The 22874-nt window shown below is 40.9% G+C and overlaps 1 protein-coding gene across 1 annotated transcript; it reads right to left on the minus strand.

Annotated features, from left to right (window-relative positions):
* Positions 1-395: 395 nt before the first annotated feature.
* On the minus strand, positions 396-22638 carry zgc:158803 (LUC7 domain-containing protein). Its single transcript, XM_060899172.1, has 10 exons — positions 21974-22638; positions 20032-20126; positions 16523-16621; positions 12622-12732; positions 11374-11517; positions 9714-9890; positions 9399-9571; positions 9267-9296; positions 7739-7876; positions 396-3065 (listed from the first exon to the last, which is right to left on the minus strand). The coding sequence occupies exons 1-10, from the start codon at positions 22032-22034 to the stop codon at positions 2816-2818; spliced, it is 1278 nt and encodes a 425-aa protein (XP_060755155.1). The 5' UTR covers positions 22035-22638; the 3' UTR covers positions 396-2815.
* Between the last annotated feature and the right edge of the window lie 236 nt (positions 22639-22874).

Below are 22874 nucleotides of genomic sequence, written 5' to 3' on the forward strand. Positions count from 1 at the left end.
AACTCATTCTACACTAAATCTGTGAAATAACAGCTTAAATATCCTGTGCGTATATAACTGACAGAAATCCTGTTAAGAATTCTGATTAGCCACTGATGCTAAGTGTAGTCGTGTTGAATCAATTCTTTTTCTCAGTGATTTACCAACATATCTGAGGTAAAAGTTGATCTTCCTGATTGTTTTGTCTGGTTTCTGTGGTCACTTTGCCTTCACACGGTTCAGTGAAGGACTTGACAGCTAGTTAGCTGCATGCTAATTTAACCGTTTCTCTCAGACACCCTGTTGCCTAGCAACAACTTAGCAGCTGAATGACCAGCGGCCATTTTGGATTCAGGCGCCATAGTGGAGCCATACTGAGAAAAAATAAAATAAATCTTAAAAAAAAAAAAACCCACTTACTTTTCAAACGCCTTTATTTAACTTGTATAGCATTTGATGTGTCAGGTTTCTTCAGAAAACTTAACAGCAAACTGCAAAAATTTGCCCAAAACAAACAAAAAGTTGTGCACACAACATACTAGAAACAGTTGGCCTTTCTGATATACAACCTGAACATACAAGTAAGCATGGAAGAAAGTGGTATTGTTTGTTTCCAAAGAAAACCAGGGCTACCTCTCAAAACAGCATGCTGTTGAGCTGAACTAACAAACCATCACCATTATTACTGAGTTCACCAGGATGAGTGCTGGGAAGTAGCCAAAGTTTTATATTCACAGTTAATTGCTGCTCAGGTTTCATGTAAGCATTAAGGTATAAACTCAAAATTTGCCATTGCGCGCGCACAAAAAAAAATCCCCCTTCCCCCAGCTTTCAAACTAATCTTTAAAAAACAAAACTACTCCTACTATGAAACTGCAAGCACTTGTTAACAAGCACACTTTAAGGACTCAGATTTAGCCTTCAGTGAGGAAATTTAGTAGTTTAATAAGGAAAATACAAATATTTGAAGGCTGCATGGCGACAACTGATTCACGCTCCTGCTCAAGAAGGAAACGCAATCCATTTTTTTAAATTGTAAATTCATTAAAAGGTTCTTGTGGAAGTACACAGGTACTACTGACAAGGACCAACTTCATCACCTCTCCAAGACATGGTGTCCAAATCCAGTCCTTACTTTTTATTTATTTGTACTCATAGTTTAATTAGGGCACATGGTTAAGGAATGTCTCACATCTGAGAAATGAACAAAAATTTTGAATGAAAGGAAAATGCCACCAATCTTTTTTTTTTTTTTTAAACCTAATCTTCATCTACTGCATCAATAGCATCGTGCAGGTACCATGAACGATTTTGAGTTTCATGTACCGAAAATATTACAGAGTTTTACTTATAATGGAATGCTAAGGGCACTCATCAGGGCAGTTAACATGGTTCTGTTGTCGGTACAGGAAACGTCAAAACCTTTGTTCGTGATCGTTGCGCATACACTACAGATTTTCTTTCAAGATGGCACGTTGTCAGCAGAAATCAGTGCCTACTTTGGGTTCCACCTTAAAGCAGCTTGTTAACAAAGAACTCCAGCTTCATTGTAGTTGTAAAAACATCCTAAGCATCAGTTCTCATTTGTTTAATAACAGTAAGAATAACAAACCAAAAAAAAAAAAAAAGACTTCTGTTGTTCTTGAAAGAAAATACATTTGGAGGCATTTTATTCCTCACATTAACTCTGTAACATGAATGAAGTCAATTCCTGCCCCGCCCGCCCTGCTTTGGTTGGCAGACTGCAGGTCCATATCTGAATGCATAAAATAAATTGAGTGAACAATCTCTGGTCCTGTGCATCTTCCCACTTGCCCACCTAATAAATCTGGTTGAAACAGGCATGTTAGAGCGCGAGAATCACCAAACGTCTAACACAATCCAGCAGAATCCATTCGCAAATGTGACTTAAGCACCCATTTTTACTGAATCTCAAAAGCAAACAAGCGCACACAACTTTCCACTAGAGTCCTCTATTCTTCAATCTGCTGCCACTGATTTATAACTCGGCGGATGGGTAAAACTTCACGCAGAGACCCAGCTCTTTACAATCCCAGTGGATAACAGGCCTGTTGGATAAATGACATCTAGCTGCAGCCCTGATGACCAAACCCTACGCTGGACAGAGTCAGCTTTATCAAAGATCATCAGGTTTCATTTTCTTGTGTAAAATTTATTGGCCGTATTACGTAAATTAAATATATTTTATGAGTAATGATTTCAGCTTACCGTTCCGAAATTATCCGTTAACTACGATTTGGCAAGTTAGTTAGTCAGGTGGCAAAGCAAATTAGCTGGAGAAAGTGTTGAGGTAGCGGACATGAAAATTAGGTGAATGTTTATTATTGAAAATAAATCATGTTGATCTAACTGTGCAGCTTCATGCTGTTGGTCTACAGGGCTGCAGTTTAGACCCGTGATGGCATGCTGACAAATTTTCATTGGATAGAGCATCGAGAACAAGACCTTCAAAGGAAGCATGTGGAAAATATTTTGTTGAACTGTTTTCTGTTTAAATGAAATTAAAAGGGGGGGGGAAAAAAAAGGCTGAATTCCTATTAAAGTACAGGCCAAACAAAGGATATGCAGTTGGGGATGACGTCTTTCTTTTAATGTTTAGTTGTCAAAAGATCAGATACACAGCGTGTCTGTCTGTGTGTTGTAGTAAATAAGACCTAATTGTGCTAAAATTCTGTTTTGTGATTAGACACTGTGCATCTCTGCCAAGCCCATCCAGTCCCCGACAGATCAGCTAACACACAGAAATAAAGAACACGGGCAGGAAGTCATGTGAAAGCATATCAACCGACATCATTCTCTCTCTCTCTCAATCTGTTTATATCTCTCCTGACTCCCTCTCCTCGGAGCTGGAGCGGTTCTCTCTCTCCACAGAGACGGATCTCTCTCTGCCCCTCAGTCTTCCCATCTCCGGCGACGAGATCGACCTCTCTCTCTCGCCCGGTTCTCGCTCCATGTCCCTCCGGCTGTCTTCCCTCCGGCTGTCTTCCCTCCACCTGTCCTCTCCTCCGTAGTCCCTCCACCGCTCCTGTGAAAGAGAGCGCTCCCGCTCTCGGGTGTGTGACGACCTGAAACGGCAAGAATGAAGAATGATTAAGGGGGCGGGGGGGATTTTTCATAACTGATGTTCTGCAGCTCAATCATTCACACAATCCCTTTAATCATAAGACTGTTTGAAATTAACCAACAAGCTAATGTTGGTCCATTTTTATTGCACTTCACATTTACCCCTTTTCCACCAAATCAGTTCCAGGGCTGGTTCGGGGCCAGTGCTGGTTCACAACTCGTTCAACTTGCGAGCCAGCTGAGAACCAGTTTGCTTTTCCATAGCTCACGGTGCTAAGCGGAGCCACGTCATTCCGTCGCTGTATACGTCATTCCGTCGCTGTATACGTCAGTTACGTCGCTACGTTTGCATAAACCTTGGCGCGAATATCGAAGCAAAAACAACATGGAAGAAGCAGCAGCAGCAACAACAACAATAATAATAATGGATGACTTCGCGTTTGTACAGCTGCTGCTTCTCGTCGCTTAAAAATGGCGATCTTTCACGGTCTTATGGTTGTTGGTCTTAACAACTCCGCCCCCCCCGCTGACATAAGCGGTTCTTTCCTCTGGCCCAGCAGAGAGTTGGTGCTAGCCTGGAACCGGTTTTTCTGGCCCCAGAGCCAGTTCTTTGTCAGTGGAAACAGAAAACCCGGTTCCAAACTAAGCACTGGCCCCGAACCTAGCCTGGGCCCGCCCATCCTAAGCGTGACGCAACATGAGGGCCTGTTGCGAGCTTAGTCTGGCCAGGCAAGCTATCTACAGCTCTTCCAAGCTCCCGAAAAATCGGGAACCAATCAACTTTGAGCATCTCCAACGGCCCTGGGTAGAGGCGTGTTCAAGGCACTGACGTAGTAGAACTGCGACCGGAAGCCATAGATTGTTTACAGAATCTATGCCGGAAGCGCTTCATTCACGCTTCCGCATCTATTACGCATAGATGCTGTATTGAAAGCATTCAACGGGAAGTTCTCATTGAAAACGGAGCAAAGAGCAGCCCTGGAGGTATTTATTGAAAGGAAGGACGTTCTCGCCTTGCTCCCGACCGGCTTCGGTAAGAGTTTAATCTACCAGTTAGCCCCGTCGCGTCACATACGTCAGAGGAAAGAGTGATGTGATTGGTTTAAGCTTCGTCACAGCCTTTTCTGGCTTCGACCAGTAGCAAACTGAGGCATTTCAGGGAGGCGGGTCAACCACAGGCTCTGGAAAACGGTTGGGCTTAATATCTTGGCCAGACCAATAGCTCGTAGAGCTTTGCAGTCGCGTTAGCCAGACTACCCCGAACCAGCCCTGGAACTGCTTTGGTGGAAAAGGGGCAATTCTGACCAATCTTCTTTCCTGTGTTTTCCCAACAAGCAATACATAGGCTTGCACCGAGTACGTATGCGATATGATTATTAAGATTAAGGATCATTCACAGTATAGCTTAAGATCAAATAATGGCATACGACTTCAACCATTTTCTTAGGTTTGCTTTTTTAGTTCTTATGAAGCTATCAGATAGAAGCTAAGGAATCATTATTATTATAATTATAATTAGTGAATTTGAATTTATATCTTTAGTACATTAGTTTTTTTCCCATTACATACATTTATCTTGAATATCTTTGGAATTTAAGACAGTTATCATAACTATTATTCTATCCACATTCACTGGATATGAGCAATCCCACGCTCTGATTGGCTATCTACTACTAGGATATCAGCTCATATACAGTGAGTAGAGAAAAGAAAAAAAAATGGCAGAATGTGTTGCTGAATCAACCAAAGATGAAATAAAAACTACTCAAAAACAAACCCCCCAAAAATACACATACACACAAAAAGCAACAAAATATGGAATGAAAGTATTTGATGGTAAGAACTTTTTTTTTTTTCAAGAATTATAATCACATTTTTGGGCGGCACGGTGGTGTAGTGGTTAGCGCTGTCGCCTCACAGCAAGAAGGTCCTGGGTTCGAGCCCCGGGGCCGGCGAGGGCCTTTCTGTGTGGAGTTTGCATGTTCTCCCCGTGTCCGCGTGGGTTTCCTCCGGGTGCTCCGGTTTCCCCCACAGTCCAAAGACATGCAGGTTAGGTTAACTGGTGACTCTAAATTGACCGTAGGTGTGAGTGTGAATGGTTGTCTGTGTCTATGTGTCAGCCCTGTGATGACCTGGCGACTTGTCCGGGGTGTACCCCGCCTTTCGCCCGTAGTCAGCTGGGATGGGCTCCAGCTTGCCTGCGACCCTGTAGAAGGATAAAGCGGCTAGAGATAATGAGATGAGATGAGATAATCACATTTTTCACAAATTGCTCCTGTCATTTCGCCGCCGGTTTGTTTACATGCTTCATCTTTTGGTTCAAAAGCTCAAAAGAAGTTTAAAAATTAAAGAACTGAAATGTCCAAGGAAGAATTAAATAAATGCCTAAATCTATTCTATAGTTCGGCACGACAGCACTTTCTACAAAAAAATTAAAAAAAAAAACCTACTAAAGCCAATTCGTGCCTCCATCGATAAGTTTTTAAGAAGTCCGACTAAGCAGAAATGATTATCGGACGTTTGGTATAAAGTTTTTAACTCATCGGATTTGCAAAAAATAAAAAACGGTCCATTTCTCAAAACATGGCTTATAGCCATCAGCTTTTGTACGACTCGATTTTGTGGAATGACTTAACTATTGGATATTTCACAATAGGATGTTTTAAAGTAATCATAAGGTGTTTTACTATGGAATCAATTTTGTGCCAAAATGTTCATACAATACTTTTGAAATATCAAACAAAAACGACAAATCAAAATACAAAAAAAGAAGTCAATTTTTTTAGACTGGCAAACAAATTATTCGTGTAATCGTGCAAAATATCAGTCTATTACTCTTCAGAAACCTTTTATTTTTGTTCCGCATCTTTCTCAGTTTTGTTTGACGTAATTTTGGTTGCGATTCCAGCTCTCTCGTTTGCGCTCCCTGACTTTTTTTTTGATACTGAATTAATTCAACAAAGTGTAAATATCATAGTCGCCACTAGCCCGGGCCCGCCCATCCTAAGTGTGACGCAACACGAGGGCCTGTTGCGAGCTTAGTCTGGCAAGGCAAGCTATCTCCAGCTCTTCCAAGCTCCCGAAAAATCGGGAGCCAATCAACTTTGAGCATCTCCAACGGCCCTGGGTAGAGGCGTGTTCAAGGCACTGACGTAGTAGAACTGCGACCGGAAGCCATAGATTCTGTAAACAATCTATGCCGGAAGCGCTTCATTCACTAGAAACATTACGAACATGGAGCAAGTTCTCATTGAAAACGGAGCAAAGAGCAGCCCTGGAGGTATTTATTGAAAGGAAGGACGTTTTCGCCTTGCTCCCGACCGGCTTCGGTAAGAGTTTAATCTACCAGTTAGCCCCGTCGCGTCACATACGTCAGAGGAAAGAGTGATGTGATTGGTTTAAGCTTCGTCACAGCCTTTTCTGGCTTCGACCAGTAGCAAACTGAGGCATTTCAGGGAGGCGGGTCAACCACGGGCTCTGGGAAACGGTTGGGCTTAATATCTTTGCCAGACCAAATGCTCGCAGAGCTTTGAAGTCGCGTTAGCCAGACTAAGTCGCCACTGAAGTCCACTCGATCCTTGTTTACCGTCAATGGATCGGTCACTCGTCAAACAGTCCGCCAGAATCCGAGTAGGGAACGGCTGAGTGTAGCTGTCAGTCAAACACAAGTTAGCCAATGGGAATGCATTCCTGGACAGCCCGCCCACTCGTCAAGTTTGTGCCAAAACCGCAAGCAAGAAGTCAGGGAGCGCAAACGAGAAAGCTGGAATCGCAACCAAAATAAATTACGTCAAACAAAACTGAGAAAGACGCGGAACAAAAATAAAAGGTTTCTGAAGAGTAATAGACTGATATTTTGCACGATTACACGAATAATTTGTTTGCCAGTCTAAAAAAATTGACTTTTTTTTTGTATTTTGATTTGTCGTTTTTGTTTGATATTTCAAAAGTACTGTATGAACATTTTGGCACAAAATTGATTCCATATTTTACTATAGCACATTACCATAAGCTATTTTATATCCGTCACACTTTATGTTGATTTTAATCTTGGAATGTGCATTTCATCATACTGATGTGTAAATTTGCACAATAGAAGCATGAAATATTAATTAAGTTACAAGATGTAAACACTACAGGTAATACTCCGATAACTGAGTAACAATTGTTAATGAAACTGTAAACAATAAAACAACAATTCCAATAACGCTTTAAATAAAAACTTCCTAAGGTTTTGCTAAACCGAGTAAATATTGCTTCAAGTTTTTTTTTAATTTAATGATGATTGACTCAGATTCAAGTTCCTTCGGGAGGGAATTCCATAATTTAGGCCCAATAGCAGCAACAGTAAATTTGTAAATATTAGTTCTGCAAAACTTAACTCTGTAATCGCTTGAGTATCTTGTAGCATATTGATGAATTTGAAAATTTTTATAAAAAACACTTGTAAATGTTTCTGGTATAATATTAAAATAGAGTATATGACTAGTCCTAATTGTAAAAAGTGAATGTTATTCAAATTTAACAAATTATATCTATAAAATAAAGGACCAGTCTGTGCTTCATATGAGGATTTAGTGATAATGCGTACGACACGCTTTTGGCTCAAAGCTGCATAAATTTGATCCTGTAAATGAATGAAGGTGTGTAATGAAGGTGAAGATGATAACCGAACCTCTTTTTCTTTCTCCTGTGAGAGTGGGAGCGAGAGCGATGGCTATCTTTATGTCTGTGCTTCCTCTCCCGGTCCCGGTCTCGAGAGTGAGATGAGCGATGTCGCCGTGAGCGATGAGACGACGAGCTTCCACCATCCCTTTAAAAACAAAACAACCCCCACACAACCTTAAAATAGTTTGACTTGTTTATTTACTTTTTTTTTTGCACTTCTTACTGAACAAAGGCATGTATAAAGTTTGGAAGTAAAACAAAAAAAAAAAAAAAGGGGAGAGAGAGTGACGGATCATTCATCAGATTACACGTCATCCCTTCATCATGGACCATGATGCTAAACTGGTTGCTCATAACCTCAGTTACTTGTTAGATACATATATGTTATTTACCACCTGGGAGGTTCGTATGGTGAAGTACCGTGACCGAGGTCTTGAAAGTACTGAGCGAGGCCCTCTGGGCCGAGGTCAGTATTCAAGGCCGAGGTCACGGTATTTCACCATACGGACCGACCTTAAGCTGGTAAATAATATATTTATTTTTTTCTTTACCAAATTCTAACAGAAAACGAGAGCGCCTGAAAGGGAAAACTGAGCCGAGCCGCCATTTTGAATCCTCATTCACGGCTGTAATGCAAGTCGCTTCCTCCTCGGTATACAAGTGCACTTCCATGGCAGGAAAAAAAACTACATTTTGCCGCCTATGTAGTCCCCTATTTATACAAATAGGAGCCATTCAGGATTCAGCCATGTTTTTGCTCGGCGTTAGCAAGTTAGAGGTTTTTAGCTTTCTCCTGAAATGTTTTCTTTTATTTCTTCTTCCTCAGGGTAGTAAAACTCGCTTTCGCTGTGAACACTGTCGTTATCACTATCCATTAATGCTATTTTGAATCCTCATTCACAGCTGTAATGCAAGTCGCTTCCTCCTCGGTATACAAGCGCACTTCCATGGCAGGAAAAAAAAAAAAAAAAAACTACATTTTGCCACCTATGTAGTCCCCTATTTATACAAAATTGAGTCATTCAGGATTCAGCCATGTTTTTGCTCGGCGTTAGCAGCAGTTAGAGGTTTTTAGCTTTCTCCTGAAATGTTTTCTTTTATTTCTTCTTCCTCAGGGTAGTAAAACTCGCTTTCACTGTGAACACGATCGTTATCGCTATCCATGCTGTAAAATTAATGCTATTCTCCTGAGAAATGCTGGCAAAAATTTATAAGATTTTTGATAAAAATCTTATAAATAAATCTTATAAAAAAGATAAATGTTGACAAAAATTGCTACAATGTTTGTTGTCGTGAACGAGCGAGTCACCAGAGGTCTGTATCGTAAGATACGGACCCGCTCGCCAGCCAATCAGAGCGCAGGATTTGGACCGCGAAAAAAAATAAATTAGATATATTTGGAATAATTAGAAAGACTGGGTGTATTTTATTTCTTTAACTCTTCTCGTGTGTAATGTAAAGAAAACGATGGTGCTTGTTGATGTCTCAGCTCTGCTGCAAGCCTCTACACACATTGTACTGTAAATCATATTCACCTGTATCTGTCCCCACTCCGAGATCTGGACCTGCAAGAGAGACAGAGACAAAGCAAAAGATACGAGTTTAGAAAACACTACAATTTCGTAGATCATGTTGCGTTTTATCACAACCCTGTGAGAATAACTCGCCTTCTGCGCTCTCTCTCCCTCTCGCGTTCCCTCTCCCGCTCTCTTTCTCTCTCTCGCTCACGTTCACGCTCCCGCTCTCTCTCCATCTCCCACTCCCGCTGTCTCTCCTCCTCTCGCTCTCTCTCCTCCCGCCGTTTCATGCGCATCCGCTCCTGCTTCTCCACCACCGCTTTCTGACAGACGGACAGAACCACAAACACGTTAAGATTTCCAGGATGGCAAGCTGAGCATCATTCCCACATCGTGTTAAAGATTAAACGTGTCTTTTCATATATAACGGATCGAATAATGACAGCTGTGTGTTTCTGTCCTCACTCTCAGTTTCTCGAGCTTCTCCCGGATCTCGATGAAGCCCAGGTGCAGTTTCCCGCCAAAGTGGTCGGCAAGGCGGCGGTCGTTGTCGTGGAGGCCGAGGTAAGCGGAGCATACCTCACACACCCTCAGCTTCTGCTGCTGGAAACTGGAGGCTGGCATGGAGTTCCGGTATATGTCCTAAACACACACGCATTAGTTCAGTTAAAACGAGCATGCGTTTGTGGCCACTTTGAGTGTAAATTCACTTCATGTTCCTTCAGGAACAGGGAAGAAAACCATGAGGTCATCAATATTATACCTTTATGGAACAGACTGGAGACAGAAATAAAAAAAGTGCAAATATAAATCTGTTTAAAAAAAGGTACAAAAAATATTTTTAAACAAGTATATAGAAGAGGAAGTATGTTAACGGAGGATGATGAGGGATAAATAGAATAGGGTTGATTGTTATATTAGAACTAACTTAGTATATGGTATATATTTATTTATGGGGATAGTTTATATCTTCATATTTACAGGGATGGGTATGTAGTATATATATATTTTTGTAATTATATATTTATATAGATATTTATGAAGTGTATATATGGTATGTAGTAGATATTTATTTTTGTAATATTTATATAGATATGTATGTAGTATATATTTATTTTTGTAATTATATATTTATATAGATATTTATGAAGTGTATATATGGTATGTAGTAGATATTTAATTTTGTAATTAAATATTTATATAGATATTTATGAAGTGTATATATGGTATGTAGTAGATATTTATTTTTGTAATTAAATATTTAGATATTTATAAAGTGTATATATATGGTATGTAGTATATATTTTTTTTGTAATTATATATTTATATAGATATTTATGAAGTGTATATATGGTATGTAGTATATATTTATTTTTGTAATTAAATATTTATATAGATGGGGGCATCGTGGCTCAGGTGGCTAAGGCGCCATACCATAAATCCGGGGACCCGGGTTCGATTCCGACCCGAGGTCATTTCCCGATCCCTCCCCGTCTCTCTCTCCCGCTCATTTCCTGTCCTGTCTCTACGCTGTCCTATCCAATAAAGGTGAAAAAAGCCCAAAAAAAATCTTTAAAAAAAATATATATATATTTATATAGATAGTATGTATTATATATTTATTTTTGTAATTAAATATTTAGATATTTATAAAGTGTATATATATATATATATATATATATATATATATATATATTTGTAATTATATATTTATATAGATATTTATGAAGTGTATATATGGTATGTAGTAGATATTTTTGTAATTATATATTTATATAGATATTTATGAAGTGTATATATGGTATATATTTTTATAGGTGTATTAATGTAGTTTGGATTTCGGGGTAGTTAAAAAGGGGTGGGGAAATTAAAGTATTGTACTTCTTCCCACTCCTTTTTCGAACAATGTGCGGTGTTTTGTAATGTCTTAGCTCTTTATGTTTTTTTTTTTTATTTCTCATTTTCTTTCTTTTGTATGTACAAATAGTCACATACATTTTTTTATACATGTTCGAAATAAAAATAAATCCATTCATTCATATTTACTCACTGAAGAGTCTCTCCCTTCAGAAGAAGGGCTGATGGCATTTTTTAAAAAAAAAATCACCCCCCAAAACAGACTGACCTCTGCCTCTCTTTTAAGGGCACGCGTTTTCTCCACCTTCTCCAGCACCTGCTGAGCCTCGTCCACATTTCCCTCTCCACCCAGCTGCTCTGCTCGCGCCAGCAGCTTCCCGATTTCCTCGTTGAGTTCGTGCACACGCTCTGCCTGAAACACACACACAGAGCACAGACATCCCAATCTATAAATCCCATAAGAAGAAGGAGAAAAGAAAACAATGGAGAACAACAAGACTGACCAGTAGAACAACGACAACACCACCAGATGTCCAACAACAGTAAAGGGCTTCCAAACTAATCACGACATACAACCTAAAAATATTCACGACACAAAGCAGTGATTCCTGCAAGTGCAACATCTGGATGGAGATGTTCTCGATCAGAAGCATGGCACAGAATGCTGCAGGCCCACCATCCCCTCGTTCTCTATTCCTTGAACATCAGTTCTAACTTGGCAGACGCAAACAGCATGGTGTAACGTGTGAAGAGCGCACAAAGTAAAATTAGCCTTTAATGTGAAAGGAAGATGTCAAATTTTCTTGCCATCATCTCAGAAATCATTATACAGAACCTCATCGGGTAACGACGATTAAAACACGTAAAGTGTTAGGATTTAAACTTGTACGGGAAAGTAGGACGCGGTTATGTAGCAAGTTAATCTAAAGAAAGAACCTCAGCACGTATAAACGGCACGGCTGACGTGTTTAGCTATTCCAAACACAAACAGCCCAATATTTAAATAATGATTAAGAAGTGCTGTTTTGTGTGTGCAGTGCTAATCTGAACTTCCTGTGTACCAGGTGTACAAACCGTCCGTTTCAGCACTAAGAGTTTCAGCACAAACACCAGTCACTCTAGGAGTTTCCCCCCGCGCGCGCGCACACTGAAGATAAAGAAAGTGAAGTAGTCCTGCAGCAAAATTCAACTCTGTGGTAAAGGGGAGAAGCTGATTTTAAGAAAATCCCCCCAAAACTCAGTATTCTTTGATTTCTTTGAATCTTTTATAGTTGCTTTAATGAGCTGAGCTGTTTACGAAGTGAACTCGGTTTTAAATGCAGCCCACATGTTCAGCGATATACAATACGGCTCAAGTTTCACTCATAGATGCGTTTTACTCCACAGCTGTTCTGCTGATCAGAAAAAAAGAACGGAGAAAAAAAAAAAAAACCCCGTGTTTAGCCAGAAATTAATCAGCATCCTTTTAATACATGTTTTTGGTGCATCGTAAAAAGAAAACCCCCGAAACGGTTACCTTGGCAGCGACCTCTGCGCTGATTTCTTCCTGAGTCTCAGCCAGTCGTTTCTTGGCGAGTTCAGTCCTCCGGTCACAGTCCGCGATAAACGACTGCAAGTGTTCGGCAGCCTGAACACACACACACACAGCATAAATCAGTCAGTTATGTGATTGTTCTTATGAAGACATGATCTGTCATTTCTTACAATAATTTCCATAAAGCCGTATATTTAATTATGTGTCGCTCTGACTGTTTTAGCTCGCTCTAGGAAAAACTCTAAACACAACAACAGTGTGGCGATGCACAGAGCAAGCTGATTGTAACTAGAACCAGAAGTGACTAAACGTTAATAAATGGAGATAACGCATGTCTGAATATTTCTCTACGAAAAGCTGTAGGTGAAGATTTAGAAAAACAAAGCAGAGCCATGGCCTCACTTTTCGTTTATAAAAATGCCTTGAGACCTCAAGAATGCACAGGAATAGTTTTAAGCATTAAGAATAAATCTAATATAGTACTTTTTACGATTAAAGTGATTTATATAGGTAGCGGTCTGACTGAATGACCTTGACGTCCATAACCTCGCAGCAGGAAGTCTATCGGTCTCATCGCCATTTCCGCTATACTAAAACACAGAGCTGACTGCAACTCCGATCCTCCATTTTGAGCTAATTTATCGCCATGCCACGTAGATGTGTTGCTGGCGGGTGCAGCAACATGACGGAAGGTGGATTTACGTTGCATTCATGGCCCAAGAATGTTCAAACTGCAAAGATTTGGACGCATTTTGCGAGAAGTTCATGGGCACATTGGGCGGCTACGAAGTGGTCTCTCCTCTGCTCTGCACATTTTACTGAAGACTCGTACGAGACCTCTGATCTGTTGAGGAGCGTTGGCTATAAGTCCGTATTGAAAGAGGGTGCAGTCCCAACAATTAAAGGGAGCAAAAAAAAAACGAGAAAAGTATTGATTTTGTTTTTTTAAGTGAGTTCAGTTGCATCAGTTCTCCCAGAGTGAGCCGAGGGTTGTTGCTAAAACCCAGGACGGGACATATCGCTCGGGCAGTGACCTCCCCGCACTAGTTGCTAAAACTGGTGACATTCTGTCCCGCCCCGGGTTTTAGTAATTGCCTGAGCCGAGCAGTAATGGCGGAGTACTCAGTATGGAGAGAATGAGTGGAGCAGCCGTCTGATTTCTAAACTGGATATCGCTGCCATCTCGCCCTTACGTGGAAGAAGCGAATGAACAGAGAACTGAACGAACAACTGAAAGTCAGATTGTTTCAAAACAATCGGCCACAAGGTCGGCCTTCAAGAAGCGAGAACACAGACGGGTAAGCTCTGACTCTCATTTGGATTAAAAAAAAAAAAAAAGCGTTTACCTGCATTTAGATTAATCCATGTAACGTGTATTGTGTGTTTAAGTTAGCGGTATAAGATTATTTAATTTGCTTCAGAATGTGATTGTCTCAGTTCATCTGATTATTTAATGAGCCTTTTACGTTTTATCAGTGAAAACGCATGCATGTACATGTTGCATAAGTTATAACACCCATCCTGTTTTAATGTGAGTCAACCCACAATCTGTGAAGTCAAATCAGTCTTAGTTGAGCAAGTCGGTAACGGTATTTCTTACTTTCACCGTAAATTTTTATTTATATGACTTTGGTCTATAGCTGTCAAAGGCCTCGGCCTTAAAACCAGTTCCTGCTGTGACGTCACGCGCTCAGGGCCGGCTGGCTCAGCTCGAATCCCAACTTTGCGGTCGGTTTTAACTCTCAAAAATATATATTTTTTTATTCCCATTTATGCAGCATACAAGAGTCAAGGGTGGAGATCCTATCCACTCAGAAATTTATTTAAAAATAAAAGGTTCTGTGTGTCTGCTTTAAGGAAAAGAGCGCGACGCTCTTCAGTCGGTGCTGCTCGGACACCATGATCAAGAGAGCGTTCGTAAGCCAAGCCAATATGTCAAAACATAAAGATACATGAGCATTATGCTAAACAAAAAGTTTGGCCTGTAAGAAGTCCCACTGCACGTTCAGAGTTGGTCTTCTTTTTCAAATGTAGAGCATTTCGTACAACAAGCAGTCGAATATTTCTCTATGAAAAGTTGTAGATTGCTATTTTTTTGTGGGTTATTCCATGGACAGGGATTTTCTCCTGAAAGCAAACGCACGCTATAACGAACTCTTACTACGAACTAAATTCGTGACAGAGTCGGAGTCTTCAAAAATAAAAAACGTCACTGAGCCTGAGCCACGTGCTCCTCTTCCCATGAGAGATGAACCATAAGTAATCAAGGCTGCAGGTGAGTGAACGATACGTATTAACTAGGGATGGCGAAAACTAAAAAAAAAAATCTTGACCGACCACCGAGCCTCATTAGCCGGTTAAAGTCGGTTAACCTATGAGTTTAAACAGGGATGCAAACGGCGCGCCTTTTAGCGGATGCCGCCTTTTTCACGGCTGAATTGTGCAAAGATCCGATTTTTTTTTTAGGGGGGGCGTTGGAGTGTCTGAATAATTTCATCAGAGTAAATTCTGTATGCTCAAAGGAAAGCAATCGGATCTGCACGATTCAGCCGTGAAAAAGTCGGCATCTGCGCCTTTAGTTTGTGTGGAGAGATATGATCTGCAATAACATGCATTGTTGGCTACAGACCGAAACATACTTTCAGAATGCACTGGCCAAGGCAGGACTAAACTCGATGTGCCTTCTAATAATAATAAAAAAAAAAAAAAAACAGAATAGTAATTTGTAAGCTAAAAAGCCTGTGTCTACACTTTTTTCATTCGCCGAGTGGCAGCTGTGTTCAACTGGGGCGGGACATGACTGAATGGGTGTTTCTGATTCGTCAGCTGTCGTCCTTACACTGCATGGCACGCCCCAAGCATTTACAACACAGAATTCCAAGTCCTCCGCTCCAAAATCGGCAGCTTCAAAACGATTAATTTTTTTTTTTAACCAACAACCAAAAAAAAAATTAACCGGTTGACGTTGATTCGGTCAAACGGTCATCGGTTAACATCCCTAGTATTAACGCCATAAAACAAAGGCTTAGCAAGTCTCGCTTAGGTGTTGATCCCTAACAATTATCCAGAATGGTGATCAAAGGATTGATAAAAGGATGAAATGACTGCTGATACCGCCAAACTTCCCACCGGTGCACTTTAACTTGGTGTTTTTATACCCCCAGCCCCGCGGCACAACATAAATGACATCACTGCTGATTTGCAACACATGAATGAACTGAATGGTGAAGATTTAGAAAACAGAGCGAGTCAGTGTTTGGACACCGACAACGACACACCGGTGTAACCTCCGTCAATCAATCATCGCCTCCGTTTGTGATCCTTTAACTCAGTCAGAGAACTGCAATAGTTCTCTGAGGAGAACAGAGCGCGCCTGAAATTTCATATATAACACGAGCGTCTGGTGACGAGTGGCTCCATTTCAGTATTACGAAAATACTTTTCGGTACAACGTACTATTTGGACGTCGTTATAGCGCGGCTGCAGTGCAATTGGTGAAAAAACGATTCTGTAAACGACAGGTTCTGATCACGACCCTCGCCAGCTGTTGTGTTCTGTCGCATAAACTAACGACATCCACACAGCTGTTCTACTGTATCGAACTGAAGGAAAATAAACAGACAGTGCCAATTAAGCCAGAAAACGATTAATCGGCTACTTTTGCCTGAGGAAACAGCTGACGGGGTGTTGCCATGGTAACTGGACCAATATTTTTCACAGTGGATTTCGTGAGAGCATCGTTTGTACACTGTATTCTGGTGCATTAGAGGATTCAAGTTTTTAAACGGCAAGACAAACTGGCTGATCCCTAAAATGGCGCACTATATTAGCGATTAATTGTTCAAAACGCCGTCGTTACGCAGTGTCCTGACGTCACACTTACGTCCAGCTCGAAGAAGTATTCCTGGTGTTTGGAGGCGATCTCGTAGTCCGCCCTCAGAGCCAGGTCGTGGACTTTTAAACACTCGCCCAGGTCCATACGCTGCACAGGACATACAGAACACAGGAGCAGAGCTTGAAGAGGAAGCATTTACAAGTTAGGAAATAAAATCTGCACAGATATTTCTACGACAGAGTTAACTGTCAAACTTTGTATCTCAGAAACCCATTAGAGATTAAACTCTAAGTGGAACATACAAAACAACACAGAAGGTCAAGTATAAAAACAAATGTTCCACCACAAGGTGTCGAGGAAAGACGGTTACAGATGCAGCATTTGTACGTATGAAAAGTGAAGCAGCTTTGGGACACCAGTTCAGGTCCCTGGACTAGCAGGAATGAATGAAGTGCCCTCGAGTAAGGGACCTAACCCCCAACTGATCCCCAGACTTTTCCGGGCGTGTTGTATGTCGCTCTGCCTGTAATGTAATGTATGGTGTGGCAGATTATGCTGATAACAGACTACCCTCTTTGCTCTGACAGAAAAACAGGTTTATCTCAACAAAAAACACTGCTAACATTAACATAGGTAGGCAAGTACGTTAGCTAGCCGATATCGATTTTCCCTCCCTACAACAACCTTTTTTTTCCCCTCCTGTTGATGAAACGCACTGGGATCCTTTACCCACCTGGATGTGAAGAAACGCTCGGCTTCGGTTCTCTTTAAATGCACTGAGCTCTCGAGAACAGTGAGGAGGGTTTTGTACGAGATGCAAAAACACATATTCAATAAGTTTAATTTAAAACAGCACATCGAAGATGTTTTCTCATATTGAAAATATTTTCACTCGTTCACCACTCAAACACATCTGTGAAGAAACTCAGTCGTCCAGGTACATAGTAATCTGTGGTTGGTTGAAGAGAGCAACTGGACTTGCTTGACGATTCTTGAAAACGTTTCGCGAAACGTTTTCAAGAATCATCAAGCAAGTCCAGTTGCTCTCTTCAACCAACCACAGATTACTATGTACCTGGACGACTGAGTTTCTTCACAGATATGTTTCTACGCACTTTGGGATGAGATCCCTTCGACTGGTGCGGGAGTATGAGAGGACTTCCAGAAAACTGGCAGACATCTTAGCCAGAGAGGATCGTTCAATTTTGTCAACCTGGAACGACCATCACTGAACAGAGGTGGGTGTCTATGACATCTATCAGCCACCTTCAATGCAGCCATCAGCATTCTGATTCGGATTCTATTATGATCCTTGAGAGGATAAATACTGGATGCTCCCTATTAGACAGACAGAACTGAGGAAGCCTTTCGGAGGAGAGGCGAAACGTTTTCAAGAATCGTCAAGCAAGTCCAGTTGCTCTCTTCAACCAACCACAGTTCACCACTCAAAGATAAACTTCATACCTCCACACCACCACGTAATGTTCTTTACATTATATGGACACACACACACACACCACAATAATAATAATAAAAATAAAAAAAAAACTCCACAAGTTAATGAAAAGAATTTTAATTTTGAACCGGTTCAGCATTTTGACAACGCAGCAGGAAAACACTGGGAGTCATCGGAGTGAAATGTCGGGAATTTTTTTTTTCGCAGTACAAATCCTGCGCTCTGATTGGCTGGCGAGTGGGTCTGTATCCTACGGTACGGACCTCGGTTACGGACCTCTGGCGACTCGCTCGTTCACAACAACAAACGTAGTAGCATTTTTTTTGTCAACATTTATTTATTTTTATAAGATTTATTTATAAGATTATCAAAAATCTTATAAATTTTTGCCAGCATTTCTCAGGAGAATAGCATTAATTTTACAGCATGGATAGCGATAACGACAGTGTTCACAGCGAAAGTGAGTTTTACTACCCTGAGGAAGAAGAAATAAAAGAAAACATTTCAGGAGAAAGCTAAAAACCTCTAACTGTTGCTAACGCCGAGCAAAAACATGGCTGAATCCTGAATGACTCAATTTTGTATAAATAGGGGACTACATAGGCGGCAAAATTTTTTTTTCCTGCCATGGAAGTGCACTTGTACACCGAGGAGGAAGCAATTTGCATTACAGCCGTGAATGAGGATTCAAAATGGCGCCTCGGCTCGGTTTTCCCTTTCGGGCGCTCTCGTTTTCTGTTAGAATTTGGTAAAGAAAAAAATAAATATATTATTTACCAGCTTAAGGTCGGTCCGTATGGTGAAATACCGTGACCTCGGCCTTGAATACTGACCTCGGCCCAGAGGGCCTTGCTCAGTACTTTCAAGACCTCGGTCACGGTATTTCACCATACGGACCTCCCAGCTGGGAAATAACATTTATTATCCATATAGGACACTTTTTCCATGGAATAAAAACGTGTTCTATTCCCTTCTAGCGGGTTTCATTCATTTGGTTTGATAGCATGCAATATTGTTAGCATATCGCTTACCCTTCATGTATTACATCACACTACCCAACGGAGAATGAGTGTTGAATACGGTTTACGATATTGCACGGTTGTCAAGATAACGTCACATGTCGGAGACGTAAAATTTCCGCACTAGCGAGTGAGCGACTGGGACAATTTGTAAACAAACATGGCTGCCAAGTTTGCTTCGTGACAAAATATGGAAGATTTTGAGAGAATTTTGAAAGTCGCGTTGAACACCCAAAAGGAATGTGTATAATAATAACAACAACAATATTGACTGGCTTTTTTTTCGTGGTCGATCAGATATATTCCATTCAGCTACTCGTCTTCGACTCGTTTAGCATCATGCTCGCTGAATGGAATACATCTGATATACCACTCAAATCCAATATTATTGAAATGTCACTCAGATCAACGATGTATTTCGTATGAAACATGCAAGGTTTTCAACACAAGAAGATAAACTTCATATCTTCAACCCAATGTGTGATTTTCTTTTTATTATACTGACACATTCACAAACAAAAAAGCACCCAAATTTATCAAAACTTCAATTTATTATCGATTTCTTCACGAGTGACAGAGATTTACGTCACGGTTTTGGTTCTCCATGTCCCGGATGGAGCTCAGATGAAAAACATGAGTGCCGAGTGGCGTATTTCCCAGTAAAACACTCACGTCTGTGTAATATAAAAGGAACATCTGCTTCGTTTAAAGTAAAGCAAGCAATTTTATGCCATCATTCACCAGATATTTCGAAGTCATGAGAAAAATCATGTGCTGAAGCTCCAGAAGAGATTATCTAAATTTTTTTTTTTACACTGAGGGATTTAAAACGAGAGCCATGCATGAAGTGTAATACTGTATACGGTGTTTAAATACTTTTCACTACGCACGTTGCCGTACACAATAGGTATATAACAGTTATTTTTTAAAGCAGACAGCGTCATAAAACCCCAAGATCATCCATCTCGAGATCAGTCACTTCTATGAACACACGGCTACCTGTCGTGTGAGTAAAAACACAGAAAAGTTTAAAACGCTCCATAAATTCCAGAAGTTTCAATCGAACTCTCGCACACACTCACCGTCCCTGATAAGATGTCGTGAGGGCAGGATTCCAGTAGATGACTTTTACACACTCTCTCATCTGTGAACTTGATCCTCTGACGCATTGTGTCTCCTGGAACGACAAGAAAACACCAGCTTCCTGAGGCACCATCAGCAACTGCTGCATCCGTTCGAAACTTTCTGGATGCGTTCACATTTATTCATAAATCTCTACATGCAATAACTCATGACGGGACTTTTATTCCATTTGAGCTACTCATGAGGATTAAAAACAACTTAAAACTTCAAAAAAAAAAAAAAAGTAATTGGTGGGATCTCATCTAATCACAAACGATAAATTTCTTTTTAGTCTGTAATCTTCCATGATAGCACAGGAAGCTTTTTCCCCCAATAACATAGCTGTGTGTCGCAAATGTAACAAAAATAAACTAACCACACTGGCGCTCATTAGAATGACATTCACATTTTCACAGGAGGGGAAAAAAAAAATTCTCTGACACTCAAAGTACAGAGATAAGTGACAAGGCTCTGAATTCAGAGGTGACCATGACAGCGATAGAAAGGGGTTCGTACATGACATAACTAACACATCAATATTAGATCATCATCAGCCCGAGGTCAAAGTTTGTTCCACATTGAAACGAGGAGCGAATCAAACTGTGAAAGGGACAAGCTGTTACACCCATTAAACGTCAAGAAGAGAGAACTGTTCACACGGTGCTCAGTGATGCTGCAAGAATAAAATTAAACACACTTAAGGTTTACAGAACTAAATTTACTCACACAGCTGCACTTCATGCACTTACGGTTCATTATGTCATAAAACTATTACACACACAGTAGTATGTGCACCCCTGACCATCACACCCATGGGTCCTTGTTTACTGGTATAATAAGCTCCAGTTTTCTCTTCTCTTCTGCGAAGGCTTTCCACTAGATTGTGGGGTGTGGCTGTGTTAATGTATGTTCATTTGTTTCAGCTACAAGAGCATTACTGAGATCAGACCCTGATGTCCAGATGTTGACGAGACTCCAGTTCATCCCAAAGGTGTTTAGCGGAGTTCAGCCAGGGCTCTGTGCAGGACACTCGAGTTCTTCATTCCAACCTTCACAGAGCTCCTGTGCTTTGTGTACAGGAGCATCACCATGCTGGAACGGGTTTGGACCTCTTACACACACACCCTTTTGTTTCACGTGCGAAACCTAAGAGCCGGTTTGCTTTTCCATGGGTTAAAGAGTCATCGGTGTATGTATACTGTTACTGTATACATCTCCACTTTCCCAGCGCCAAGCATAACACCACCAGACCCTACACTAACACTTTTTTTTTTTAAAAACACTAGCTCCATTTACAAAGTTCTAGTTGGTCACGATACTCTCACCCCAGCTCCTCACACAAGTGTTGGTGCCACTCTGGAACTCGTTTTCCCGGCTGAGACCCGATTCTTTGGCTGTCGAAATCCGCACGACTAATTTGAGATCGGCTCTGAAACAGCTCTCGACCTACCTTGATGGAAAAGCGATATTGGAAGAAGAAGCCTTTATTTTTGTCACATGTACAGTGAAATTCCTTCTCTGCATTTCACCCATCTGAAGCAGTGAACACAAGCACATTCTATACAACTGTGTGGTAATAGTTTGGGGAAGAACCACACGAGTGTGATGATCAGGGGTGCACATACTTTTAGTCATAAAGTGTATGCATGTGAGGTGAGAGTTTAATAGTATAGAAATGGTTCCTGGTACATACAACATATAGCCTATCACACACACACACACACACACGTGTGTATACATATATACACACAGGTCCATGTTCTGCTCTGATACACACCCTAATCACACCTTTGTGGAGTGGCTGAGGACTTTTGGAAACATCTGATGGAGCAAGAATGGAGAAGCTAAAGCTAAGCTAAACATCTAAACATGGTTGATCAGGAAACACTCGTTCTTACTCACCGTCTCGGCCTGTGCCCATCAGCTGGTCCAGCATGGCTCGCATCTGCGCCTGGGCCGACATCTTCAGCGTTATAAATTACTGTTATTATTATTAATATTATTAGTATAAAAGTGTTGTGTTTCTCTCCTGAGAAACATGCAGGCCTTCAGTTCAGTGCGTGCCAGAGCGCGCGCGCGCCTCTAACTTTCCTGACTGGAAAAAGCCCCGGATGTAGGAGATAAGATTCTAGTCAGGATTTTGCTAAGTGTTTAGCTTTATAATGTTTATTTCCGGTTCGGGAATGTGTCTCTGTGAACGAGCCAGAACTGTGTGAACGGTTCTGTCCTTTTTCACCTCCCTCCCTCCCTCTCTCTCTCTCTCGCTTTGCCTTGTTAGCAAAGCCAAGCTAAGCTAAGCTAAGCCAAGCTAAGCTAAGCTAAGGCTAGTCGGCGAAGGAGTGAGAAACTTCCGTTTTATATTTATTTATTGACTTATTTATTTGTTATTCTTCCAAAAACGAGTTTCCCAGCTTCAATAGCGACCCACAAACTATTCCACTCTGAAGTTATCCATATTCTGGATAATAATAATTATTATTATTTTAATTTATCGATGTTTGTTTGGTTCGTGTCTTTCCGAACTTCCTGCTCTCTCTCTCTCACTGAAGCGCGCGCTCGCCTCAGCGACGTAGCGTCATCGCACCCGGATCCTGATTGGCTGAAATTTTGTGACGTCACGGCCTAGGTTACGTTTCCTACGTTGGCCTAATAATCATTAAAAAAAAAAAAAATAGTAATAATAAACTTTATTTGGCACAGGGTTTCAAAAGCTGACACTTAAATGAAAGCTGTCCATGGCAAATATACACTACCGTTCAAAAGTTTTTTTTTTTGCACCAAGTCTTTTTATTTATATTTGTGC

This window comes from Neoarius graeffei, chromosome 18 (genome assembly GCF_027579695.1).
Source record: "Neoarius graeffei isolate fNeoGra1 chromosome 18, fNeoGra1.pri, whole genome shotgun sequence".
In the NCBI taxonomy this organism is placed as follows: Eukaryota; Metazoa; Chordata; class Actinopteri; order Siluriformes; family Ariidae; genus Neoarius; species Neoarius graeffei.

Coding starts and splice junctions, on each gene's coding strand:
- zgc:158803 (XM_060899172.1), bottom strand. CDS start 22,034: ATGTCGGCCCAGGCGCAGATGCGAGCCATGCTGGACCAGCTGATGGGC. Junction 9,572..9,713: donor AGAAGCTCGAGAAACTGAGA/GTGAGGACAGAA, acceptor TCCGTCTGTCAG/AAAGCGGTGGTGGAGAAGCA. Junction 7,877..9,266: donor CGGAGTGGGGACAGATACAG/GTGAATATGATT, acceptor TTGTTTTTAAAG/GGATGGTGGAAGCTCGTCGT.